Genomic DNA, 22,019 nt, shown 5'->3' on the forward strand with positions numbered 1-22,019 from the left:
CAGAAAAGCTGATCAACAACATCAGCAATATCACTAACCACTCTCCTAATCAGCCATGTGGCTAGTTCACCCTTGCTTATGTGTTTCATATTTTGGTGCTAGGCTTTTCAATGTATTACAGCACCAAACAATTAATTTATAATGTACATGGTAGATAGACCTTGCTATTTTGAAATTACATTCCAAAATAGCCACCCTGTTTATGCCAGAGAGGCATCAATTCAGTCATAGAAAGTTTTAGGCACTACATGACCCTAAACATGGAATAATAGTGGTTACCGCACAGAAGGCCATTCAGTCCATCATGTCTGTGCTAGCCCTCTGAAGGAATCAAATCAAATCCAGACTGAAAATGTTGATCAGTGAGCAGCTTTGAACAGAACCAAAAATATACATTTTATCCTTCATCAGTACAAACTGAAAATGAACAGTTTTTAAACAATGAACAAAGGGAATGTGGAGAGAACACACAAATTGGAATCACTGTAAATTGCTCAGATGAAATTGTTGTTCACGTATATCATGTAAGGCAGAGCAGAGTGAACCAATGGTGCAACTGCAGCCTGATGGTAACTTTCTGATTGTTTGTTAACTTCCCCAACTAATATTGGTAACTCAGCAAAATACCATGACAGTAATTGGAGCTCTTGCATTTTACAGTACACTAGTCCTTAATAAAATTTTAGTGGCTTTAATTTCCTGAATTTAACTGTTAAGAAGTTCAAAAACAAAATACGGCAGATGCTGCAAATCTGAAATAAAAATATACATTGTTGGCAATACTCAAAGTCAGGCAGCAACTGTGGAGAGAAAAGCAGAATTATGTTTCAGGCCTGTGACCTGCCCTGATGAAAATTCATGGTACTGAAACATTCATTTGGTTTTTATCTCCACAGTTGCAGCCTGGTCTGCTGAGTACTGCCAGCATTTTCTGTTATTGTTTAAAAAGTTCACTTTTGGAAGCCTTCTGCCATTCAAATCCATCTTCCAGAGACTAGGCTGTAACTTTTGCTTCGTGTTTATAATCCTACTCATTCTCCTTAAAGCAAAGATTCAGTTAGAAGTGGTTAACATTTCGATAAAATGGATAGAAAGAAATTATTTTGAGTGGCAAGGAGATTGGTAACTAGAGGGCACAGAAGTATGGTAATTGGCAAAAGATTCTAGGGGGCCCGGTGGGGGGGTTGCAGATGCCTTTTTAAATAAATACTGCAAATTGTTTTGTTCTGGAATCCACTGTCAGTAAAAGTTATGGAAGGAAATTCAATATTTACTTTGAAGAAGACATACTTGCAAGGGCATGGGGAAAGAGAAGGGTCTGTGGGACTCATTGCATAGTCTTACAAAGACCTTCAGCTGGCATGATGGGCTGAATGGTCTCCATCTGTGCTGTGTAATTCTATTTGCACACTGTAAAGTAAAACATTAACAGTCCAAATTCCTTAATTATTTCAGTTAATAGGCATTTGCAGCTCTATCATAATATTATCACATGCTCATCGATTTTACCACTTTAATCAATCATTAGGATGTTAGAATGGTGTACACATTTTAAGATGTCCTGCATAGATCCTTTCGTCACACTAAAGTCATACATCTTTGTAGCTGAGTATGTGAACATATACCCAATTATCCTAGGATGCTAACACAGAAGTTTTGTGCTGTAAACCTGTCATCATTTCAAACTAAAGATCCTTACAGGAACTTGCCAGAAAAGCAAGTTTGAATTGGATTTGAATTGAATGTTGAAAATTTCAACACAGTGGCAGGCTTACTTGTCATGAACTATTTAAGCCACTATCCTAATGATAAGACACATCACTTTGTCAAAGTTCCAGCAGGCTGACTCACCTTTCAAGGCTAAGGTTGTTTAGTGGACACCCTGGTCCACTCCTCCATCACCCCCTACTCCTCAACCCCCTCCTATGGCACCACCCCATGCCCACACAAAAGATGCAACACCTGCCCCTTCACTTCCTCTCTCCTCACCGTCCAAGGACCCAAACACTCCTTTCAAGTGAAGCAGCATTTCACTTGCATTTCCCCCAACTTAGTCTACTGCATTCGTTGCTCCCAATGCGGTCTCCTCTACATTGGAGAGACCAAACGCAGACTGGGCGACAGCTTTGCAGAACACCTTCGGTCTGTCCGCAAGAATGACCCAGACCTCCCTGTTGCTTGCCATTTCAACACTTCACCCTGCTCTCTTGCCGACATGTCTGTCCTTGGCTTGCTGCATTGTTCCAGTGAAGCCCAACGCAAACTGGAGGAACAACACCTCATCTTCCAACTAGGCACTTTACAGCCTTCCGAACTGAATATTGAATTCTACAACTTTAGGTCGTGAGCTCCCTCCCCCATCCCCACCCCCTTTCTGTCTCCCCCTTCCTTTTTTTTTCCAATAAAGATTTTCCTTTTCCCACCTGTTTCCATTATTTTTAAAAAAAAAAAATTTTTTTTTAAATTTTTAAAAAATCTTTTATGCTCTCCCCACCCCCACTAGAGTTATACCTTGAGTGCCCTACCATCCATTCTTAATTAGCACATTCGTTTAGATATCACCAACTTTAACTTTAACACCTGTGTTCTTTTGTACTATTGTTGTTGACATCTTTTGATGATCTGCTTCTATCACTGCTTGTTTGTCCCTACAACCACACCCCCACTCCACTTCTCTCTCTCTCCCTCTCTGCCGCCCACACACACACCTTAAACCAGCTTATATTTCAACTCTTCCTTGGATTCGAACTCAAGGTCTGTCGAAGGGTCACGAGGACTCGAAACGTCAACTCTTTTCTTCTCCGCCGATGCTGCCAGACCTGCTGAGTTTTTCCAGGTAATTCTGTTTTTGTTTTTGTTTTGGATTTCCAGCATCCGCAGTTTTTTTGTTTTTATCTCTTTGTTTAGTAATTATTGATTCAAGTGGTAAAGTCATTGAGCATGTGATAATGTTATGATTGAGCTGCAAATTCTATTAACTGAAATAATTAAGGAATTTGGACTATTAATGTTTCACTTTACAGTGTACAAGTATCATTGCATGATACTCTCAAAAATCAATTGAAAGGAAATATCAGCGTGTTTTCTAAAGGAAACACAACAGAGACATTTCATACGAGACATTTGGAGGCACAGCCAATCCTCTGTGAAGGATAGGTAAAAATGTATCACAGCATTTATGTTAAAGAAGGCAGAAACACCCATTTGTTTTTAAATTAATTTTTGTTTTATGTGAGCTTACTTATATCAGGCACATTAAAACAATGCTACTTCTCATTAAGTAATTACAAATGAGCAAAAAAAACCCCAAAATTATTTATTACCACGTGGTAGTAACACATGCACAAACTGCTGTTGAGCTTACCAAGAACTTCACAGTGTTCACAATCACATTTGACATGGGGTACATATGGTTACAGCCCCAACAGTAATATCTAGCTTAAAGAATTGCGTCCAATATGTTGAAGTGTCTGATTCAATTTCTTAACATTAGCACCAATATAAATTTCAAAGTTTTGATACTCAATTTAAAGAATAGAATGAGTTATTACATTGAGTCAACAAATGTTAATTCATAGAATTATTACATTCATTACAATAGTATACACAGAATAAACTACAACATTGATTTCTTTTTGAGGGGGTGAGGGGGGAGCGTGGACGGACAGATTTCTTATTTTTAACCAAGGGCTAAGTTATTTCACTTATAAATTAAAGATGACATCTTCATTAAAAGGTCAAAGAGGTGCTCTTCCTGGGTGGAATTAGCTGTGTACTCCAATATGAAAGACATGATTTGTTAAAGCTCAATGATTGAAACCAAATTGCAAAGCTGTCTACTTCTTCTAGTGTTTGTATAATCGTTCCTTCCCTTTGTTTCTCATCTTCCCATTTTGCTTGTGTCTAAAGTATTATTTCATTGTTATGCTAAGATGGTAGGTTATGGTAAGATGTTAATCAAAGAACTCACTGAAGAGTTGTTTACCATAACCGCCATGAGAGAGCACCAGCTTTGAGAAATAAGAGAACTTTCAAAAAGAATGCTTGAGGGAAACTGAATTGTTTGAGTTGAAAAAGATGAAAGCGGATAATTGATCCTCTACAAAGACAAACTTCCTTCATTATACAATAGAAATTTCTATACTCAAAGCTGCTTAAACAAAATACCCTTTGTTTGAACCATTACACATTTCTGTACTATTTAAATTTTAAGTAAATGTATTCATTAGTTTAGCATGTAAAGTCCTAGTCTTTTTGGAGTATGCACCATTTCAAAGAGTTTGATAGCTGAGTTATGAGACTACATTCAATTAAGTCAGCAGACTATTGCTAGTAGAGTAATTGTTAAACTTCAGAAATGCATTTTTACAATTGACAGATTATAGAAAAGTCTATGACAGGAACCACAGAACTGTTAAGTATGATGTTTGCTTTAAAATGTTAAACAGTAGTACTAAAATTTCCAATAATTGGGCTATCCAGAATAGAGATGCATCAAACATAATATGGACTTAACATTTGAACAACAGATGTAGCCTTGTATGTTCTCAATGGTGAAGTGCTCCTTGTGTGCAAGAACAGGTGTATGCAAAGCAAGAGTAACAGAACTGCAGGTTTTCAATGGAGATTGCAAACAAATATTTTCTATGTGCACATTTCCCTTCATAATTTCAAGGTTAAGCATCAACTTAGTTCAGTTCTAGATAATTCGCTCCTCTCAAAACCATATATATATATATATATATACATACATACACACACACTATTATATATATATATATATATATATAAAAATATATAATCGTATAATCTACAAGGTGTAGTTCTAGGGACGAGGAAGATCTGAAGAATCTTCAAAGTACCATTTTTACATCGCTGAAGGACTTCACTTCTCCATCTGAGAACAAACAACTGAGTTTATGAATAAAGTTATGGCCTTGTTATGGCTATATTCATTTGGAAGCAAGCACAAAAAATGGAAACATTCATCAAGTGGCTTCGAAGACAAACATATCTGTTAAAGATATCTGTGAAGAACAAAGTCCTGAATAATTACATAATTCAAGTCTATATTTCTTTCAATGACAAAACATTACATTTTAATATCTCAGTGGCTGAAAGTTTGTGGTTTAAATTGCACCATTGTTAATACAAAGAGTACCAATGTTCCCTGGGGAAATTGTGAATCCTTAATTGGGATTCCAAAAATCTTGTGGTCCAGCACCAGATGGCCTACCATTTGATGTCAATGCTATTTGACATCTCATTCAGTGCATGATACTTTCTGTGCAGGACCTCTTGAACTTTGGTGGAATTTCTTCCTTCTAACCATTCCTGATAAAGCATTTGGACATGCATGTTGGCTTCTGGGAGTTGGACAGGCAGACTGGTGTACATTCCTTCCATTTGATGCAGCAAATCCTTATCCATTTTCCTATCTTCTGTCATTGCTTGACCTTTTCCATTGAGGCATCCTTTCAAATCAAACCAAAAAATAAATTTGTTTTAGCCATCATCAAAAGCGTGATTTTGATATTGTAAAACAACACAATTCAGCCAGAATCAACAAACGGGTTATAACATATGCATTATATGTCAATGAAATTTCTTCAACTTCAGCTCAATCTATGTAATTACTTAGTTCACTTGGCAGAAACATTTAATTTTTGGAATATTAGTTGTTCAGTAGTTTTGCACACAGAGTCAATATTAAATGCAACAGAGAGGAAGAGGCAGTGAAAGAAAGGGAAAGAAAAAAGAAAAAATGCAGGGATAGGAAGCAAAGACAGGAAAACTTCCTCAGCTGAGATGAGTGTAAACCTACAAGCGACAGGGAGGTTTGGGTCATTCTTGCGGACAGACTGCAGGTGTTCTGCAAAGCGGTCTCCTCTACATTGGAGAGACCAAACGTAAACTGGGCGACCGCTTTGCAGAACACCTGCAGTCTGTCCGCAAGAATGACCCAAATCTCCCTGTCGCTTGCCATTTTAACACTCCACCCTGCTCTCTTGCCCACATGTCTGTCCTTGGCTTGCTGCATTGTTCCAGTGAAGCCCAACGCAAACTGGAGGAACAGCACCTCATTTTCTGACTAGGCACTTTACAGCCTGCTGGACTGAATATTGAATTCAACAACTTTAGGTCTTGAACTCCCTCCTCCATCCCCACCCCCTTTCTGTTTCTTCCCCCTTCCTTTTGTTTTTTCCAATAATTTATATAGACTTTTCTTTTCCCACCTATTTCCATTATTTTTAAATCTTTTATCCCCCCCACCCCCACTAGAGCTATACCTTGAGTGCCCTACCGTCCATTCTTAATTAGCACATTCATTTAGATAATATCACCAACTTCAACATTTGTGTTCTTTTGCCTGTGACATCTTTTGATTATCTGCTATCACTGCTTGCTTGTCCCTACAACCACAGCACCCCCCCAACTTCTCTCTCCTCCACCCCCCCCACCCCCATCCACCTTAAACCATCTTATATTTCACCCCTCTCCTTGGATTCACCCAGTTCTACTGAAGGATCATGAGGACTCGAAACATCAACTCTTTTCTTCTCTGCCGATGCTGCCAGACCTGCTGAGTTTTTCCAGGTAATTCTGTTTTTGTTTTGGATTTCCAGCATCCGCAGTTTTTTGTTTTTATATCTGAATGTAAACCAGGCTGACGTACACTTCCACATGAGCCTAAGACATTATGTGGTCAGTGATGTTGAGCTGACATTGGGCCTCCACACTGCTATGAGGAGAAATTTGTCTGAAAACCACCTAGAAGAGCACTTATTTATTGCTCTTCTAGGTGGTTTTCAACTAGTTTAGGTTCAAACAACTAACGCCTTTCATCTTCATTATTCCTGTATGTGCTACGGCCAAACAGATTCACTTGCTGACACAAAGTGACTGCATATAGGAACTGCATTTAAAAAATACTGAACTAGTGTTGAATTTGGGATTAGCATTAATCTGATGGCCTTTTTAAAATCATAATAAATGTCTATCACAAGGCTACCTACAACTGTTATAAGTTGACACTTTTTAAATTCAATTTTGCCACATATATGAGCTATCAATGGGGCTTAAAGTGGAATGTTGCAGCTCACTCAATCTTTAACGTTTATTAGGTTGCACAGGCCTGGCATAAACTGTGGTTTTAAATTGCACTTTTTAAAAAATGGGGAATTGATGCTGAAGTAGCTTGGAATTAGGCACATATACAAAAAGACCATGGATGAAAAGCCAGCATTAAAATTAAATGCCACACAACAAGAAATGAACTTCATACCAGAAAACAATAAAGCAAGCTTTACAATAAAAATATTGGGAAGTACATTCACTTCATCCCCCTCCAAGCAGTTATGTTATATGAAGCAATAAATTCCCATTACATTCTACAGATAAAACATTGTATCGCCCTGAAATGTTCACATTAGAGATCTTGTACAAAAGAAAATGAATGAAAACAATTAATAGTTGGAATACCCAGGTCTAGTAGACCTATTTTCAATGTAAAGAATTTTGTAATGGCTTCAAAACTAAACCATGCACCTTCGCATACCTGAAGCAATCTAAGCCAGCAAAACTGTCCCAAAATATTTACTTGTTCAATTAAACAGTCAACTATATTAACTGTAAATATTGATGCAGGCACATGACCCATGTGCCTATTTCATGTATGAGCTTAGACAGTGAATGTTTGCAGGACATTCAACCATTGGGAAGATTAAGGGGTAAATCCAATCCTAATGCTCCTAATGTTCATAAGCAGTCCAGCAAGAATGACTGGATAGCAATTAGGAGCAGGGATCTTGGTTGATTTTCCCATCCCTAATCTAGAGAGGTTAGTGCTAAATCACAAACTCCTATCGCTGTCCTGTCTGAAATCTAGCACGTCAAGTACCTACTGGCACGCAAAGTACCTACTGGGAAATCAGATCTGGGAACTTCTGAAATGCATTTCTGCTATTACAAAAAGCAGTATTCAGGTACCTCGACTAAATTTTAACTTAGTAAATAAGTTTTTTCAAACAAAATATATTAGCCAACAGCAGCAAAATCATCTACAAACAGCTACCTCAACTACAGCTCCTCACACCCCACTTCCTGTAAGGACTCCATCCCATTCTCTCAGTTCCTTCGCCTCTGTCGCATCTGTTCTGATGATGCTACCTTAAAAAACAGTTCTTCTGACATGTCCTCCTCCTTCCTTTAACGAGGTTTTCCACCCACGGTCGTTGACAGGGCCCTCAACCGTGTCTGGCCCATCTCCCGCGCATCCATCCTCACATCTTCTCCTCCCTCCCAGAAACATGATAGGGTCCCCCTTGTCCTCACTTATCACCCCACCAGCTCTGCATTCAAAGGATCATCCTCCGCCATTTCCGCCAACTCCAGCATGATGCCACTACCAAACACATCTTCACTTCACCCCTCCCCCGGCGGCATTTCGTAGGGATCGCTCCCTCCGGGACACCCTGGTCCACTCCTCCATCACCCCCTACTCCTCAACCCCCACCTACGGCACCTCCCCATACATACTTAAAATTTGCAACACCTGCCCCTTCACTTCCTCTCTCCTCACCGTCCAAGGGCCCAAACACTCCTTTCAAGTGAAGCAGCATTTCACTTGCATTTCCCCCAACTTAGTCTACTGCATTCGTTGCTCCCAATGCGGTCTCCTCTACATTGGAGAGACCAAACGCAGACTGGGCGACAGCTTTGCAGAACACCTTCGGTCTGTCCGCAAGAATGACCCAGACCTCCCTGTTGCTTGCCATTTCAACACTTCACCCTGCTCTCTTGCCGACATGTCTGTCCTTGGCTTGCTGCATTGTTCCAGTGAAGCTCAACGCAAACTGGAGGAACAGCACCTCATCTTCCGACTAGGCACTTTACAGCCTTCCGGATTGAATACTGAATTCAACAACTTTAGATCTTGAACTCCCTCCTCCATGCCCACCCGCTTTCCGTTTCCTCACCCTCCCTTTTGTTTTTTCCAATAATTTATATAGATTTTTCTTTTTCCACCTATTTCTATTATTTTTAAATCTATACCTTTTATGCCCTTTTAGTTGTGTTTCACCCCACCCCCACTGGAGCTGTACCTTGCATGTCCTGCCATCCATTCTTAATTAGCACATTCTTTTAGATAATATCACCACCTTCAACACCTTTGTTCTTTTGTCTGTTACATCTTTTGATTGTCTGCTCCTATCACTGCTTGCTTGTCCCTACAACCCTCCCCCCCCACTTCTCTCCCCCCACCTTAAACCAGCTTATATTTCACCCCTCTCCTATTTTTACTTGGTTCGGTTGAAGGGTCACGAGGACTCGAAACGTCAACTCTTTTCTTCTCCACCGATGCTGCCAGACCTGCTGAGTTTTTCCAGGTAATTCTGTTTTTGTTTTGGATTTCCAGCATCTGCAGTTTTTTTTTTATTTTTATATCTACAAACTGTTCAGTTTAATTGGTGAGGACAGGTCTGTTACCAGTTTATCATTTGATCATCTCTCTTTGTTCCTTCCTCCTTGGTCCATTATTAGAACCTTCTGATGGATTATTCTTTGCATCAATGCTCTGCTTCATTGAAACATTTTATATTACTTAGAAGCTCCTTGTTATTTTTTTAAAAAACAAGCTTTCCTCATAGGTGAAATGATTCAGGGAGGTGAAGAGCTTCCAGTGAGATAATCAATTTCTACGATTCTTTCTATTCATCAGCTTCACTCAAATTCTTCCCCAACCTCCCATCAATAAATTCCACAGCTGATAACCCTGAATAGCTGTGGAAGATAAATCATGTAGACTGTGATCATTCCTCGGCATTCAGCAACTTTTCCCAGGCAGGAAAAACAGCTTGAAAACTATTAACTACTGTCACTAAAACATTATACTGAATGGCTGAAAGTAGAAATGCTTTACCTCCTGGACACGCAAGAACTTCAATGAAGTGATAAGGAAACTTTCCTTTCTTCAGTTTGTAAACCATATTTTGAATGTTCCTGAACCCATAGGTAGCTGCAAATCGTAAAACAATCTCACCATCTTTTTCCAAAGTAACTTCTTGAAAGTCTTTATTCCTAAACAGAAAAAAAGCTGAATAAAGTCAGTCGCTTGGTAGTACAGAACTTAAATATTGTTAAAAAGAGAGACATGATGCTGAAGCTTTGTGCTTTGAACACATCAGGACATACTCAAGAATGCCAAATTTCCAATGATCAGAACAGTTTACACTTCAGCAGAAAAGGGTGATGATTGGTTGGCAAAGTTGACTCTGATTGGCTGACACATTGCCATGGAGAAAGCATGGCGATCTATAGGCTCCCCAAGCTCCTAGGTAGTTCAAAAAAAAGGCACAAGGCTTGAATATATTCCTTTTGTTTGCCCAGAACGGGTACCTGAGTATGAATGTATGTTGCTTCTAGCAAGTGTAATTGAGCCATTTTATGAGCTGAACTGATTACCTTAAATTGGTTGTCAGTGCAGCTTTCAGCACACAATATTTTTCAACAAGTGCTGTTGCATCATGGAGTCACATCTAACGGCAGACATTTTGTTTTGGGTTTGCAGCACGGGCTGGTTGAGTACGGTCTGTACTCTGACCGGAGGAACATGCAGTTGGATTCGATCAGCCGATCATTGGGACATACAGCCTATGTACCTGGCATCACAGCAGCACTGAAATTCACACAATGTTGCTCAATTATGTGGTAGGCACACTTCTTTTTGGACTGATGGCAGCATCCTGTTAGTGGAAAATATCTCTTGCGTAGCCATTGCATCGTCGCAGCCTGGAATGGCTTGCTTAACCCGTTGTATAAATGTTTGAGATACCTTGCCTCTCTTCTCAACAATTAAGAAAGTCATTCAGTACTCAGGAGCTACCCTGCTCCACACAAGCAGGCTGAATAGCCAGGATTAAACAGATGTAAATTGTCTTGAAGTTAATAGGTTCAAATACAGCTCTCTGTTTATTACATCCATTGCTTCATATTCATCTTCTAATAGATGCTCCATGTTGTTTAAATGTTGTATTGTGTTTTTAAACAGGGCCTTCGAGGAGAACTCATATGGGAAAATTTTCTAAATATATGCTGGTGGCAAGAAGCCTGTTGGTGCAAAATATGAAAACATGGGCACACTGGAACATCATTTTCTGATGGGTATTAGCAGCAAGGTTTCTCATCACCATCATGTACTCAGAAATGTTCATCCTGTGGGTGTTTATATGGTCTTTTACCTTTGGAATACAGTCAAGAATAATTAGATGTCCTAAAGGAAAAGTGTTTGGGTAGTTTTACACCAGTCCTAGTGAATACAAGTGCACAGCTCAAAGTCATCCAATGTGGCAATGTCATTCAAAGGCATCATAAAGAACAGCTGAAATGAGAAGTGGAAACATTTACATTGGCAGGGGTTGATTTTCTCAGGTTTGATTCCAAGAAACTTGACAAATTTGTTGAACGATTAAATAAAAGCAATCTGACACTTCCTGTAAAATTGGCCATCTTAGAATGTTTGTAAACATCTAAACGTACCTGAGTGTCTTGTAGGTGATTTCTTTGACCTCGATGTCAAAGATTTCTTTAGCAGCATACTTAAAAATGTGTTCTAGGAAGCCATCAGATCCTCTCCCATCATGCCTTGCAATACACACATCACCAATTTCTTCAAAGCTTCACCAGAAATAAAACATGAAAAATGAACTAATAAAGAATCTAATGTTTCTTTATTAATAAAGAACAGTATTATAGATAAACAAAATTAAAAATGGAGATCTTACATGTTGTCTAAAGCTGCTGGCTCCACATTTGTCAACAGGAGACCTTTTTGTTCCATCATCTGCATTATTTCACCTGGAACAATATTGAGGTACATTGAATTATTTTTGAAGTGCATTTAAACATTTTGAAGGATAAAACACATGCCAAAAAAAGCAGCTTGACAAAGCATGCCAATTCCTATCTCACAATAAAAAGCAGCTTTACTGGTTTGTAAGCATAGTAAAAAACCAATCAGTGTGAAACTTAAAACTATTTCCCCCCAACTTGAAAATGGCATTTGTTGTTCTTTAAGCTACATTTCGTCTCCATTACATCTTCTGTTACAATTAATTTGCTAAAAATATCCCAAACACAGGCAACGGTTTGTGTCACTCGAAAAGCTGATAGAGTCATATGCAAATTTTACTTCCTTATTTCTGTTCTGTATTTCAAAATGAAGAGCTGTAAGTTACTCTTAAAAGTAGCCATATTTTGACAAGGGTCCACATGGTAGACTGGTTAAAAATTAAAAGCCCATGGGATCCAGTTCAACATAGAAAGCTGGATTAAAAAATTGGCTCAGTGGCAGGAAACAAAGGGTAATTGTTGATGGGTGCTTTTGCGACTGGAAGGCTGTTTCCAGTGGGGTTCCACAGGGCTCAGTATTAGGTCCCCTGCTTTTTGTGGTATATATTAGTGATGTGGACATGAATGTAGGGGGAATGATCAAGAAGTCTGCACATGATACAAAAATTGGCCGCTTGGTTGTGAATGAGGAGACTGCAGGAAGATATCAATGGACTGGTCAGATGGGAAGAAAAGTGGCAAATAGAATTCAACCCAGAAAAATGAGAGGTGGTGCATGTGGGGAGGTCAATCATGGCGAAGGAATACACAATAGATGAGATGATACTGAGAGGTGTAGAGGAAGTGAGGGAACTTGGAGCAAACATCCACAGGTCCCTGAAGGTAGCAGGACAGGCTAATAAGGTGATTAAGAAGCATTTGGAATCCTTTCCTTTATTAGACAAAGCATAGAATATAAGGGCAGGGAAGTTTTGCTGGAACCATATAAAACATAAGTTAGGCCATAACTTGAGTACTCTATGCAGTTCTGGTCACTTCATTACAGGAAGTATGTGATTGCACTAGAGAGGGTACAGAGGAGGTTTACAAGGATGATGTTGCCAGGAATGGAAAAGTGCAGCTCTGAAGAAAGATTGGATAGGCTGGAGTTGTTCTTGAAATAGATGAGGCTGAGGAGAGATTTGATTCAGATGTACAAAACTGTGAGGGGCCTGGATAGACTGGAAAGGAAGGGCTTATTTACCTTAGGAGAGAGATCAGTGACTAGGGGACATAGACTTAAGGTGATTGGTAGAAGGACTAGAGGGGAGACGAAGAAAGATCTTTTCACGCAGTGGTAGAGGTCTGCAAATTACTGCCTGAAAGGGTGGTAGAGGCAGAAACCCTCAACTCATTTAAAAAGGCATCTGGATATGCACCTTAAGTACCGTAACCTACAGGGCTATGGACCAAATGCCAGACAGTGGGATTAGGCTGGGTGGCTCATTTTTTCAGCTGGCACAGACACGATGGGCCGAGTGGCCTCCTTCTGAGCCGTAAGCGTTCTATGATTCTAAGCAATCATCACAATTACTATAGTAGTGAACATCTAAAGGTTTTGTGAATATTTAAAGGAATTTACCTGTACTCTTTCATTTCTGTCTTCTGTTGCCATTGGAAAACATAATACAATTCTATGATGCCTCCTGTTTCTTGCTCTGACTTCATACAAAATTTCTATCAGCCCTAGACTGACTCCCACCCAACTTTCTAGCTGAAGGTGCTGTTAAATCCCATTTGACTATCCACTTAATTCCTGTTGCCCAAGGCTTGAGTCCCTACTTGAACTGCAACATTTTCTGCCTTCTATGGTACTTACTGACACACCCCATTACCCAATTGTGCTCTTAATATTAACTATGGCCTTCGACATAAACTATCTTCACTGTCAAAAAAAATGTTCCTTAAATCAAATATTTATCAATCTTCTTTTATGGCAAAGGCTTCAAGCTCATTGTTTCTCAATATTCCGCGAAATCTATTCACCATTTCTCTTTCTAAAATTGCACATAATAAACCAGCACTATACCTTATAGATCAAATCTCTAAATTCTCTCTCCAGCAATTTCTTCTACATATCAGCCTCACTTCAACCTTTATTACCACCGTGCTTCCTCATTTACTTTATTTTTTTCTTTCTGGAGGCATTTCCAAACCTCACTCACATAGTCTCTGATTCTCTCTTTTGTCTTTGAAATTGATGTAGCTTATCAGTAATTTTCACTTTTCCTGGTGAAACCTTGAATCCCCTTGCTTTCACAAGCAGGTCCACAACCCAATCTCACTGACTGCTACCACATGCTACCAGACCCCACCCAAACAGCACCAGAACTCCAGATACTCTGCATGATTACTACCAGCCCATGCACACAGCCAACGTTAGCAAAATTATGCCATCAGAATATAATTGTGACATCATTTAACATTTCCCCAGCAATACACATTATATTCTTCATTTTATCGTGAGAAAAGTCATAGAAGATACAAACTACATAGAAGATGCATATCATCAATAGTATCTATGTACACATTTAAAACTAAAATGTTGCCGTATTTGGAAAAAGTGAAAAAGATCATAGGCAACTATCAGATCCAGAATATCTTTCCCTTTAACTATCATACCAATTGTAATTAAAGAAAACCAAATAATTACACTGAATACTGATTAAACTCTGAATGAACTGTTGCATTTAATGAATGAGATGTGTATTTAACAGCAATTAGCTCATGTTATGTTTTCAAGGACAGGCTAAATTGCATATAGCCCCACCTTAACAGCAGAATAATGCATGGTGAGTTATATGGTATAACTGGACCAAACTTGAGAAATGTGCATCTTCTAACTTATAATGAATAATGGCACAGGAGATTTAACAGTCCAGAAATTGGGGTAAGAAGCGTTCCATGAAGCTGCAATATTCAAGCTTCTGGCTGCTGGCCTGCCTACTTCACTTTAAATCATGCGTCACAAGATTCTCAATGCACACTTATAAATACTTATAGGGCCATACGTTGCTGTAGAAGTGTATCCAACAGTGTCTGCCATTAATTAGACTTGCCATTTAGGTTGTAAAATATTTTGCGCGACAAGTTGCTGAAAGTGCGAGCTGATAACACAGTGGGGGGAAACCGGCCATCTGGGACCTGAGTGAACAGAGTGAAATACAGAGGAGACAGATGGAGAAGAAAGAGTAAATTAGAATGGGTGAGTTCAATGGGATTAGAGAGGGGGAGATGGGGGGGAAGATAAGAGCAAGAGACACACACATGAGAAAAGTAAAAACAAAGTAATATAACATTAATTTTCAATGAGGTTAACTTGCAGTAATTAATATTTATTTTGTCACTGAAAGAATAGTTAGACTGGAATGGACAAGATTTAACTTTCTTGGCCAGTTTAGCTCATACCTACTGTGAAAATACAGCAACTTCACACCATTCAATGCATTTCACTGTTGAATGCGGACAACAAGATACCAACAGTCAAGTGAGGCATCTCATATAGTAAATTTGGGATTCCTGTGAATGTAACTCCTCTATTCAAGAAAAGGAGGGAGACAGAAAGGAGGAAACTCCAGTTAGCCTAACATCTGTCATAGGGAAAATGCTGGAATCAATCATTGAGGAGGTTAGAGTAGGGCATTAGAAAATCTTAATGCAAACAAGCAGAGTCAACATGGTTTTGTGAAAGGGAAATCATGTTTGACTTATTTATTAGGAGTTCTTTATTGAAATAACAAACAACATGGTTAAAAGAGATGTGGGTTTCCAGAAGGCATTTGACAAGGTGCCACATTAAAGGTTACCACACAACATAAGAGCTCATGGTGTAAAACATGGATAGAGGATTGGTCAGCTAACAGGGAACAGAGAGTAGGGGCAGAATTTTCTGTCTGTCGGGCGGACGGGCCCAACCCAATCTCTGGCGGGTGGGGAGCTGATCCCTGCGCCATTTTAAGTGGGCAGGCCAATTAAGGCCCGCCCAGCATGACATCAGCTGGGAAGCGATATGCGCTTCCTGTGCGAGGGGGGGATTCCCCAAAAGCGAGAGTGCACTCTTTCGCGCATGCGCACAAAAGAGTGCACATCTTCCTGAGGCTAAGTGCTGCCTCAGGGAGATCGCTGACAGCTGTATAAACTTTATAAATAGAAAAATAATGAAATCCTTAACATGTCACACGAGATGGGACATGTTAATAAATTTCACTGAAACTTTAATAAACTTTGTTAAACCTTACATGAAACCTCATCCCACCGGTGGATGAGGTTTCATGTTTTTTCAGAAGCCTTAAGGTTTGACGGGCAGGGCCTTTAATTGTTTTAATTATCCTGTCAATGGCCTCAATTGGCCATTGACAGGTCGGCGGGCAGATAGCTGATCTCGCTGTGCCCCCGCCTTCCTGAATATTTAAATGGGACGGGATGATGTCGGGGGTTCCCCCTGATGTCATCCCGCGTCATTTTGCCACGGCGAGCAGGCCCCGCCCCCAGCAAAATCCAGCCCCAGGGATAAATGGGTCATTTTCAGGTTGGCAAGATGTAACAAGTTAAGTGCCATAGGGATCAGTGCTGGGGCCTCAGTTATTTACAATCCATATCAATGACTTGGATGAAGGGACTGGAAATGTCGTTCTGTCATTAGTGAATTTAGCAAAGATAGGTCGGAGATTAAGCTGTGAAGAGGACATCAGGAATCTGCAAAAGTTATCAAAGGTTAAGCGAGCGGCAAAATGTGGCAGATGGAATATTACATGGGAAAATGTGAACTTGTCCACTTGGTCAGGAAGAATAGAAAAGCAGCATTTATTTAACTGGGGAGAGATTGCAGAACTCTGCAGCACTGGGGGATCTGTAAAGAATCATAAAAGTTAGCATGCAAGTACGCCAAGTGATTTGTAAGACAAATGGAATGTTGTCATTTATATTCCATTCCTCTTGCAATAAAAGTAGGGAAGCCTTGCTGCAGTTAGTGAGACCACATCCAGAGCACTGTGTACAGTTTTGACCTCCTCACTTAAGAAAGGATATAATTCCATTGGGATCAGTTCAGAGTAGGGTCACTTGACCAATTCCTGGGATGGAGAGGCTATCTTATGAGGAAAGATTGGATAGGTTGGGCATGTATCCATTGGAGTTTATAAGAATGAGAGGTGACCTTACTGAAATATAAGATTTTCTAAGTGCCCTACTATAACCTTCTAAATGATTGATTCCAGCATTTTCCCTATGACAGATGTTAGGCTAACTGGCTTGTAGTTCCCTGCTTTCTGTCTCCCTCATACCATAAATGAATTAAAAAAAAACAGTCCACTCTTCGCCAAGAGACCAGATTCCACTTGCTCCTTGTTGGGGAATTCTGCCAATCTGCTATGTAACTTTTCTGTAACAAATTGAACCCAGCAGCTTAGTTCTACTTCACCAGTTCGAAATCAGGGCCTTAATCCTTCTTGAAACATCATCTTTCAAAGATAATTAGGGGTTGAAGTTTCTCTCTAAGCTATTTGGAACTTTAATTCTTAAGCAGAATTCTTTGATGGAATCTCTGCTGCAACTTCTCCAAGGACAACATATCTTTCCTGATGTGTGGTGTCTAGAACTAGATGCAATTGAAGCAGAACTTTATATAATTGTAGCAGAACTTCCACCCCTTTTTATTCCAGTCCTCTTTAAGGGTAAAATTTCATTAGCTTTTAATCATCTTCTTGCACCCGTCCATTAGTTTGTCATGATTTCTGTACATTCACACTATTATTTTTCTGCTGCTCCACAGTTCCTAATCATTTAACAAATACTCTGGTCACAAGTGGAAACTCCCAAAAATCCACAATGAAATATTGTAGATTCTGAAAATCCAAAACAAAAACAGAAAATGATGAAAACACTCTCATTTAACCATCTCATGTTCTTCACCTAATTAATTAATCTCACTCTTTTTCTTGCTATGTTCATGCATTTTCCCAATCAAACTTATAATAAAATCTGTTGTCGTAATGTTACCTGAAGTTAATACACAGTCAACACCCTGTATCTTGTGTACACTACTGTAAAAGTCTTCTCCAAGTGCCTCCAATTTTTTATCGTAACAAGGTGTTATAACTACATGGAAGATCTTCTCAGGGGAGAGTTGCTGGAAAAAAGAACCAAAAATGTTGAAACAAGTCAGTGCTTAAGCCGCTAACATATTGAATGATGAAATGTTCTTTTGGTTCTTAAATATTTACAGGGCACGTGGCGGTTTGTCTCAATAGGCTGAGCTGAAAGTTAGAAAAACAAATTTTCATCATTGATAATCTGTGATGCTTTCTACCCAGTTTTCTGATTAAAGGATTTTATTAAAGGGACATTATTTTGAAAGAAGCTTACAGCATTTGAAAACATTTTAATAGTGTAGTCACAAGATCCTCACATAGAACCATAAAATGGTTCCAGCACAGGACGCTGCTATTTGGCCTATTGTGTCTGTGCTATCCTCCTGAAGGAGCAATTCGTCTCATGCCACTTCTCTGCCTTTTCCCTATAGCCCTGCAAATTTTTCCTATAATGATCCAATTCCCTATTAAAAGTCTCAATTGACCCTGCCTTCACCATACTCTCAGGCATTGCATTCCAGGTCCTAACCGCTTGCTGCATGAAAACATTTTTCCCCTCATGTTGCCTGTGTTTCTTTTACCAATTTACTTAAATTTCTGCTGTCTGGTTCTTGATCCTTCCACTAATAGGAACAGTTTCTCCTTTTTTCCGCAAAAGATGCAAACCATTTCTTTTGGGTTTTGATTGCATTAGACCCCCTTAAATTTTGGGATTTTCTGTTTAAAAATATGACCAATGGCCTATTTCACCCTGATATATTAAGAAAGGATTGCTGCATAAAAATGTGCAGTGTATTTTGAAAGAAAGAAATAATATGCTGATTGGTCAACATTGCATTGTTTAACACATTGCAGTTATCCTTCATTTTGATAATTAATTTAGTGTTAACTTTCAAAATAATGAGCAATTACAGTTCTAACTTTTGCCTTTTCTCAGCAGAGTTCTTGATGAAATCATTCATCTTGTGGAAAATCTTGACTATGTCCTTCAGCCCATAATGACTGGTGTAAATAGATTGCCATCTGTGGGAGCACAGCACAGTGCTATTAGCAATGCAAGTGATGAAAGTCGTTAGTCTTATTCGTAACATTCTTGGCTGTCAGAAGGTGCAGAGCAATGAGTTGTTCCATGAGAGAATGGTAAGGCACTCTCATGTCTCACATTGCTTTAAGGCAGAGTTATTTTTTGATACAAAAACAGAAATTGCTGGAAAAGCTCAGCAGGTCTAACAGCGTCTGTGGCGAGAAAGACGGAGTTAACGTTTCGAATCCGTGTGATTTTTCTTCAGAACCATTTTTGATGTTCAGTGACAGGCTGACCAACACACCAGTAATTCCAGTACGGTTCGACCAGCAGTAGTTTTGAGATGACTAAGATCAATTTGTCTTTTTTTAAGCTTTGCCCAAGTGCTGGGTGTTAGTCAGGACAACAGGAACGCAAAATCTATGATGATGGTCAAAGTCCTACTATGGAGGGAGAGATGGTGACATTGTGGTAATGTCAATGAACTAGTAATCCAGAGGCCAAGGCGAATGCTCTGGGAATGCAGGTTCAAATCTTACCACAGAAGCTGGTGGAATTTAAACTAAATTAAAAAAACCCTGGAATATAAAGCTAGTCTCAGTAATGTGATCATGACAACTATAATTGTAAAAATCTGGCTCACTAGAGAAAATCTGCTGTCCTTACCTGGCCTGGCTTACATGTGACTCCAGACCCACATTAAAGTGGCTGACTCGTAACTCGTAAGCCATTCAATTCAAGGGCAATAAATTAGGGATGGGCAACAAATGCTGGTCTTGCCAGCAATGGGCACATCCCATGAAAGAATAAAGAAAAAAATTGAAATGTGGTCAAGACTAACATTTTAAACAATGACACCTTTATTTACCTGCTTTTTGGCAAAATAGTCCTTTATCAGAGATCCCATGACTTGCTGGGGGGATTTGGCAGTGCAGATGTGGGGAAGTACAAGGCTCCCAAGGGCTTTTTCAGCATAACGAATCCAGCCTGCAAAAGATTAGCATTACACTTTCTAATCAATGGCCACAAGAGTTTGTTGTACCACTTTCCAGTAACACACAATGATGGCTGCAACATTCGGGATATAATAGTGAAGCTCTTTCTGTTGCTCGCTCGACTATTCTTTCGTATTGGCTGCTGGCATTGGTTATACAGGGACATCATCACATACCAAGTACTACTTTCCTGTAGTTGAATAACTTTTTTGTTTATTTTAATTGGAATAATTTTAGATTGGAATTTTTAGAAAATTGGGAGATGCCTGGGACTCCTCCCTGCCAACTTTCCTAGATTTTCCTAGATATTTGATGTCTCCTTCATAATGTTAACAGATGGGATTACCTAATGCTCCACAAGACTTCAATGAGCCACCAACACCGATATTTAAAAACCTTGGTCAGCTGAAGGAGAAAACAGAGACATTGGCTGGGATTTTTTGGCCCCACCATGTCAGGACCTGCTGTTGGGGATGCGACCGCCCAGCCCAAAGTCCATTGACTTTTGGCAGAACCAGACGATCCTGGTGGCGATGCATTGAATTTAAAAGACGACAATATCAATGTAATATTTTTACAAATTGTATTAAGACCTGAGCTGCAGCCACTAACTCCACATCAATTGTTGATAAGCTTGACCTCATGCCTTCAACCGGTCAGGACCAGAAAATTGAGGAAATCTTAAGTGACTCCATCAATAGGAATGGTGCAACATATATTTATTGTTCACAAGGAGGAATTGAACTTTATTGCTGTGAAATTTGATTATCACTGTGACTCAGTACATTCACTTCCTGTTGTAAAAGAAACCAGCTGAACAATTCATATCTGGCTTTATCCACAAAAGCGTTCTGACTCCACCCAAGCACAGGGGAGGGTACAAGAGCATGATATGCAGTTCAGATCACAAACATGTTATTGTCATACTCATTCCGATAGGTTATTGTGTGATTAGTTATAGGGCAGTAGAGGTACACTTCTCCCCATATGATGCTTACACTCCTTACTCCTTATATAGTAATGCTGAGCTCCGCAGAATATTTAATGCAGAACTGAAATTTGTAACGCCTGCATATGTTAAGAGCCATTATGTATAAAATGGATATAATCTTAACCTCTTCCTCTTAGGCAGTCCCTCGGGATCGACGGTGACTTGCCTCCACTCCAGTCTGATGGGTTCTGAAGATGGCTGTTAAGTCCAATGCAATCTGCAGACTCTGCCACATCCTGGGCTTGAAGAGTTGGGTTCATGGAGGGTTCTGCGCGCTCTTCAACACCTCGACTTCACACCTACATGTGTCTGACGATGTCCCTCAATGTGTTTGATACCTTTTGAAATGAACCTTCTCCACTTTGGTTGGTCACAAACCAGGGTCTCCTAAGAGTCGGCAGGGATGTTTTTCCCCCTTCAGGCATGCTGTGAGGACATCCCTAAAGCATTTCCATTGTCCTTCTGAGAGTCTGCTGCTGCGAGCGGGTTCCAAAGAGAGCAGTTGTTTTGGGAATCTGGTGTCAGGCATATAAGCGGCACGTTCTGCCCAGCAGAGCTGGTTTTGAGAGATTAGTGCTGTTATAAAACTATGTTTTATATCAAAAATGGCTTTAATACTGAGTTAACACTTGGACATTCAAACAATTTAACCTACCCTCCCTGCTTTTAACCTACTTGTGTGTGAGAGAGCCTCTTGGATGCACGTGTGAGTTACAGTGTTATAGGGTGTTAAGAATAATAAACATTATTTCCTTTTCTTTTAAAACTTACAAGAAAACATGTCCATGTGTGTATTTTACTGTCACAGCCTTAAATACTCAATTTGCTTGTCAATTTAAAAACACACACTACGCTTACTGCCTCTTGATTGAAAGAGGGGGGTGCCATTCAACCACTTCTCACCTGGCATGCTGGGCATGTTGGCTTGGGAGAGGACACTGCAGCTGGCCTGCCTTTCATGCCACTGACTGTGGAGGACCTTGTGATGGCACAGCTGGTGGCACTTCTCTAGTGCTTTGAGGTGCCTGCTT

General features: G+C 39.7%; 1 protein-coding gene across 2 annotated transcripts in view; it reads right to left on the minus strand.

The window, feature by feature from the left end:
- Window positions 1-3,203: 3,203 nt before the first annotated feature.
- narf (nuclear prelamin A recognition factor) overlaps window positions 3,204-22,019 on the minus strand; it is a 45,022-nt gene continuing 26,206 nt past the window's right edge. For both annotated transcript variants that reach the window (XM_041217034.1, XM_041217035.1), the window contains exons 7-12: window positions 19,871-19,989; window positions 17,887-18,016; window positions 11,784-11,856; window positions 11,539-11,676; window positions 9,923-10,080; window positions 3,204-5,474 (exon numbers count right to left, since the gene is read on the minus strand). In XM_041217034.1, the coding sequence (XP_041072968.1) occupies window positions 5,233-5,474; window positions 9,923-10,080; window positions 11,539-11,676; window positions 11,784-11,856; window positions 17,887-18,016; window positions 19,871-19,989 (860 nt within the window). In that variant the 3' untranslated portion in view covers window positions 3,204-5,232. The remainder of the gene's footprint in view (window positions 5,475-9,922; window positions 10,081-11,538; window positions 11,677-11,783; window positions 11,857-17,886; window positions 18,017-19,870; window positions 19,990-22,019) is intronic.

This window comes from Carcharodon carcharias, chromosome 22, assembly GCF_017639515.1.
Source record: "Carcharodon carcharias isolate sCarCar2 chromosome 22, sCarCar2.pri, whole genome shotgun sequence".
NCBI lineage: Eukaryota > Metazoa > Chordata > Chondrichthyes > Lamniformes > Lamnidae > Carcharodon > Carcharodon carcharias.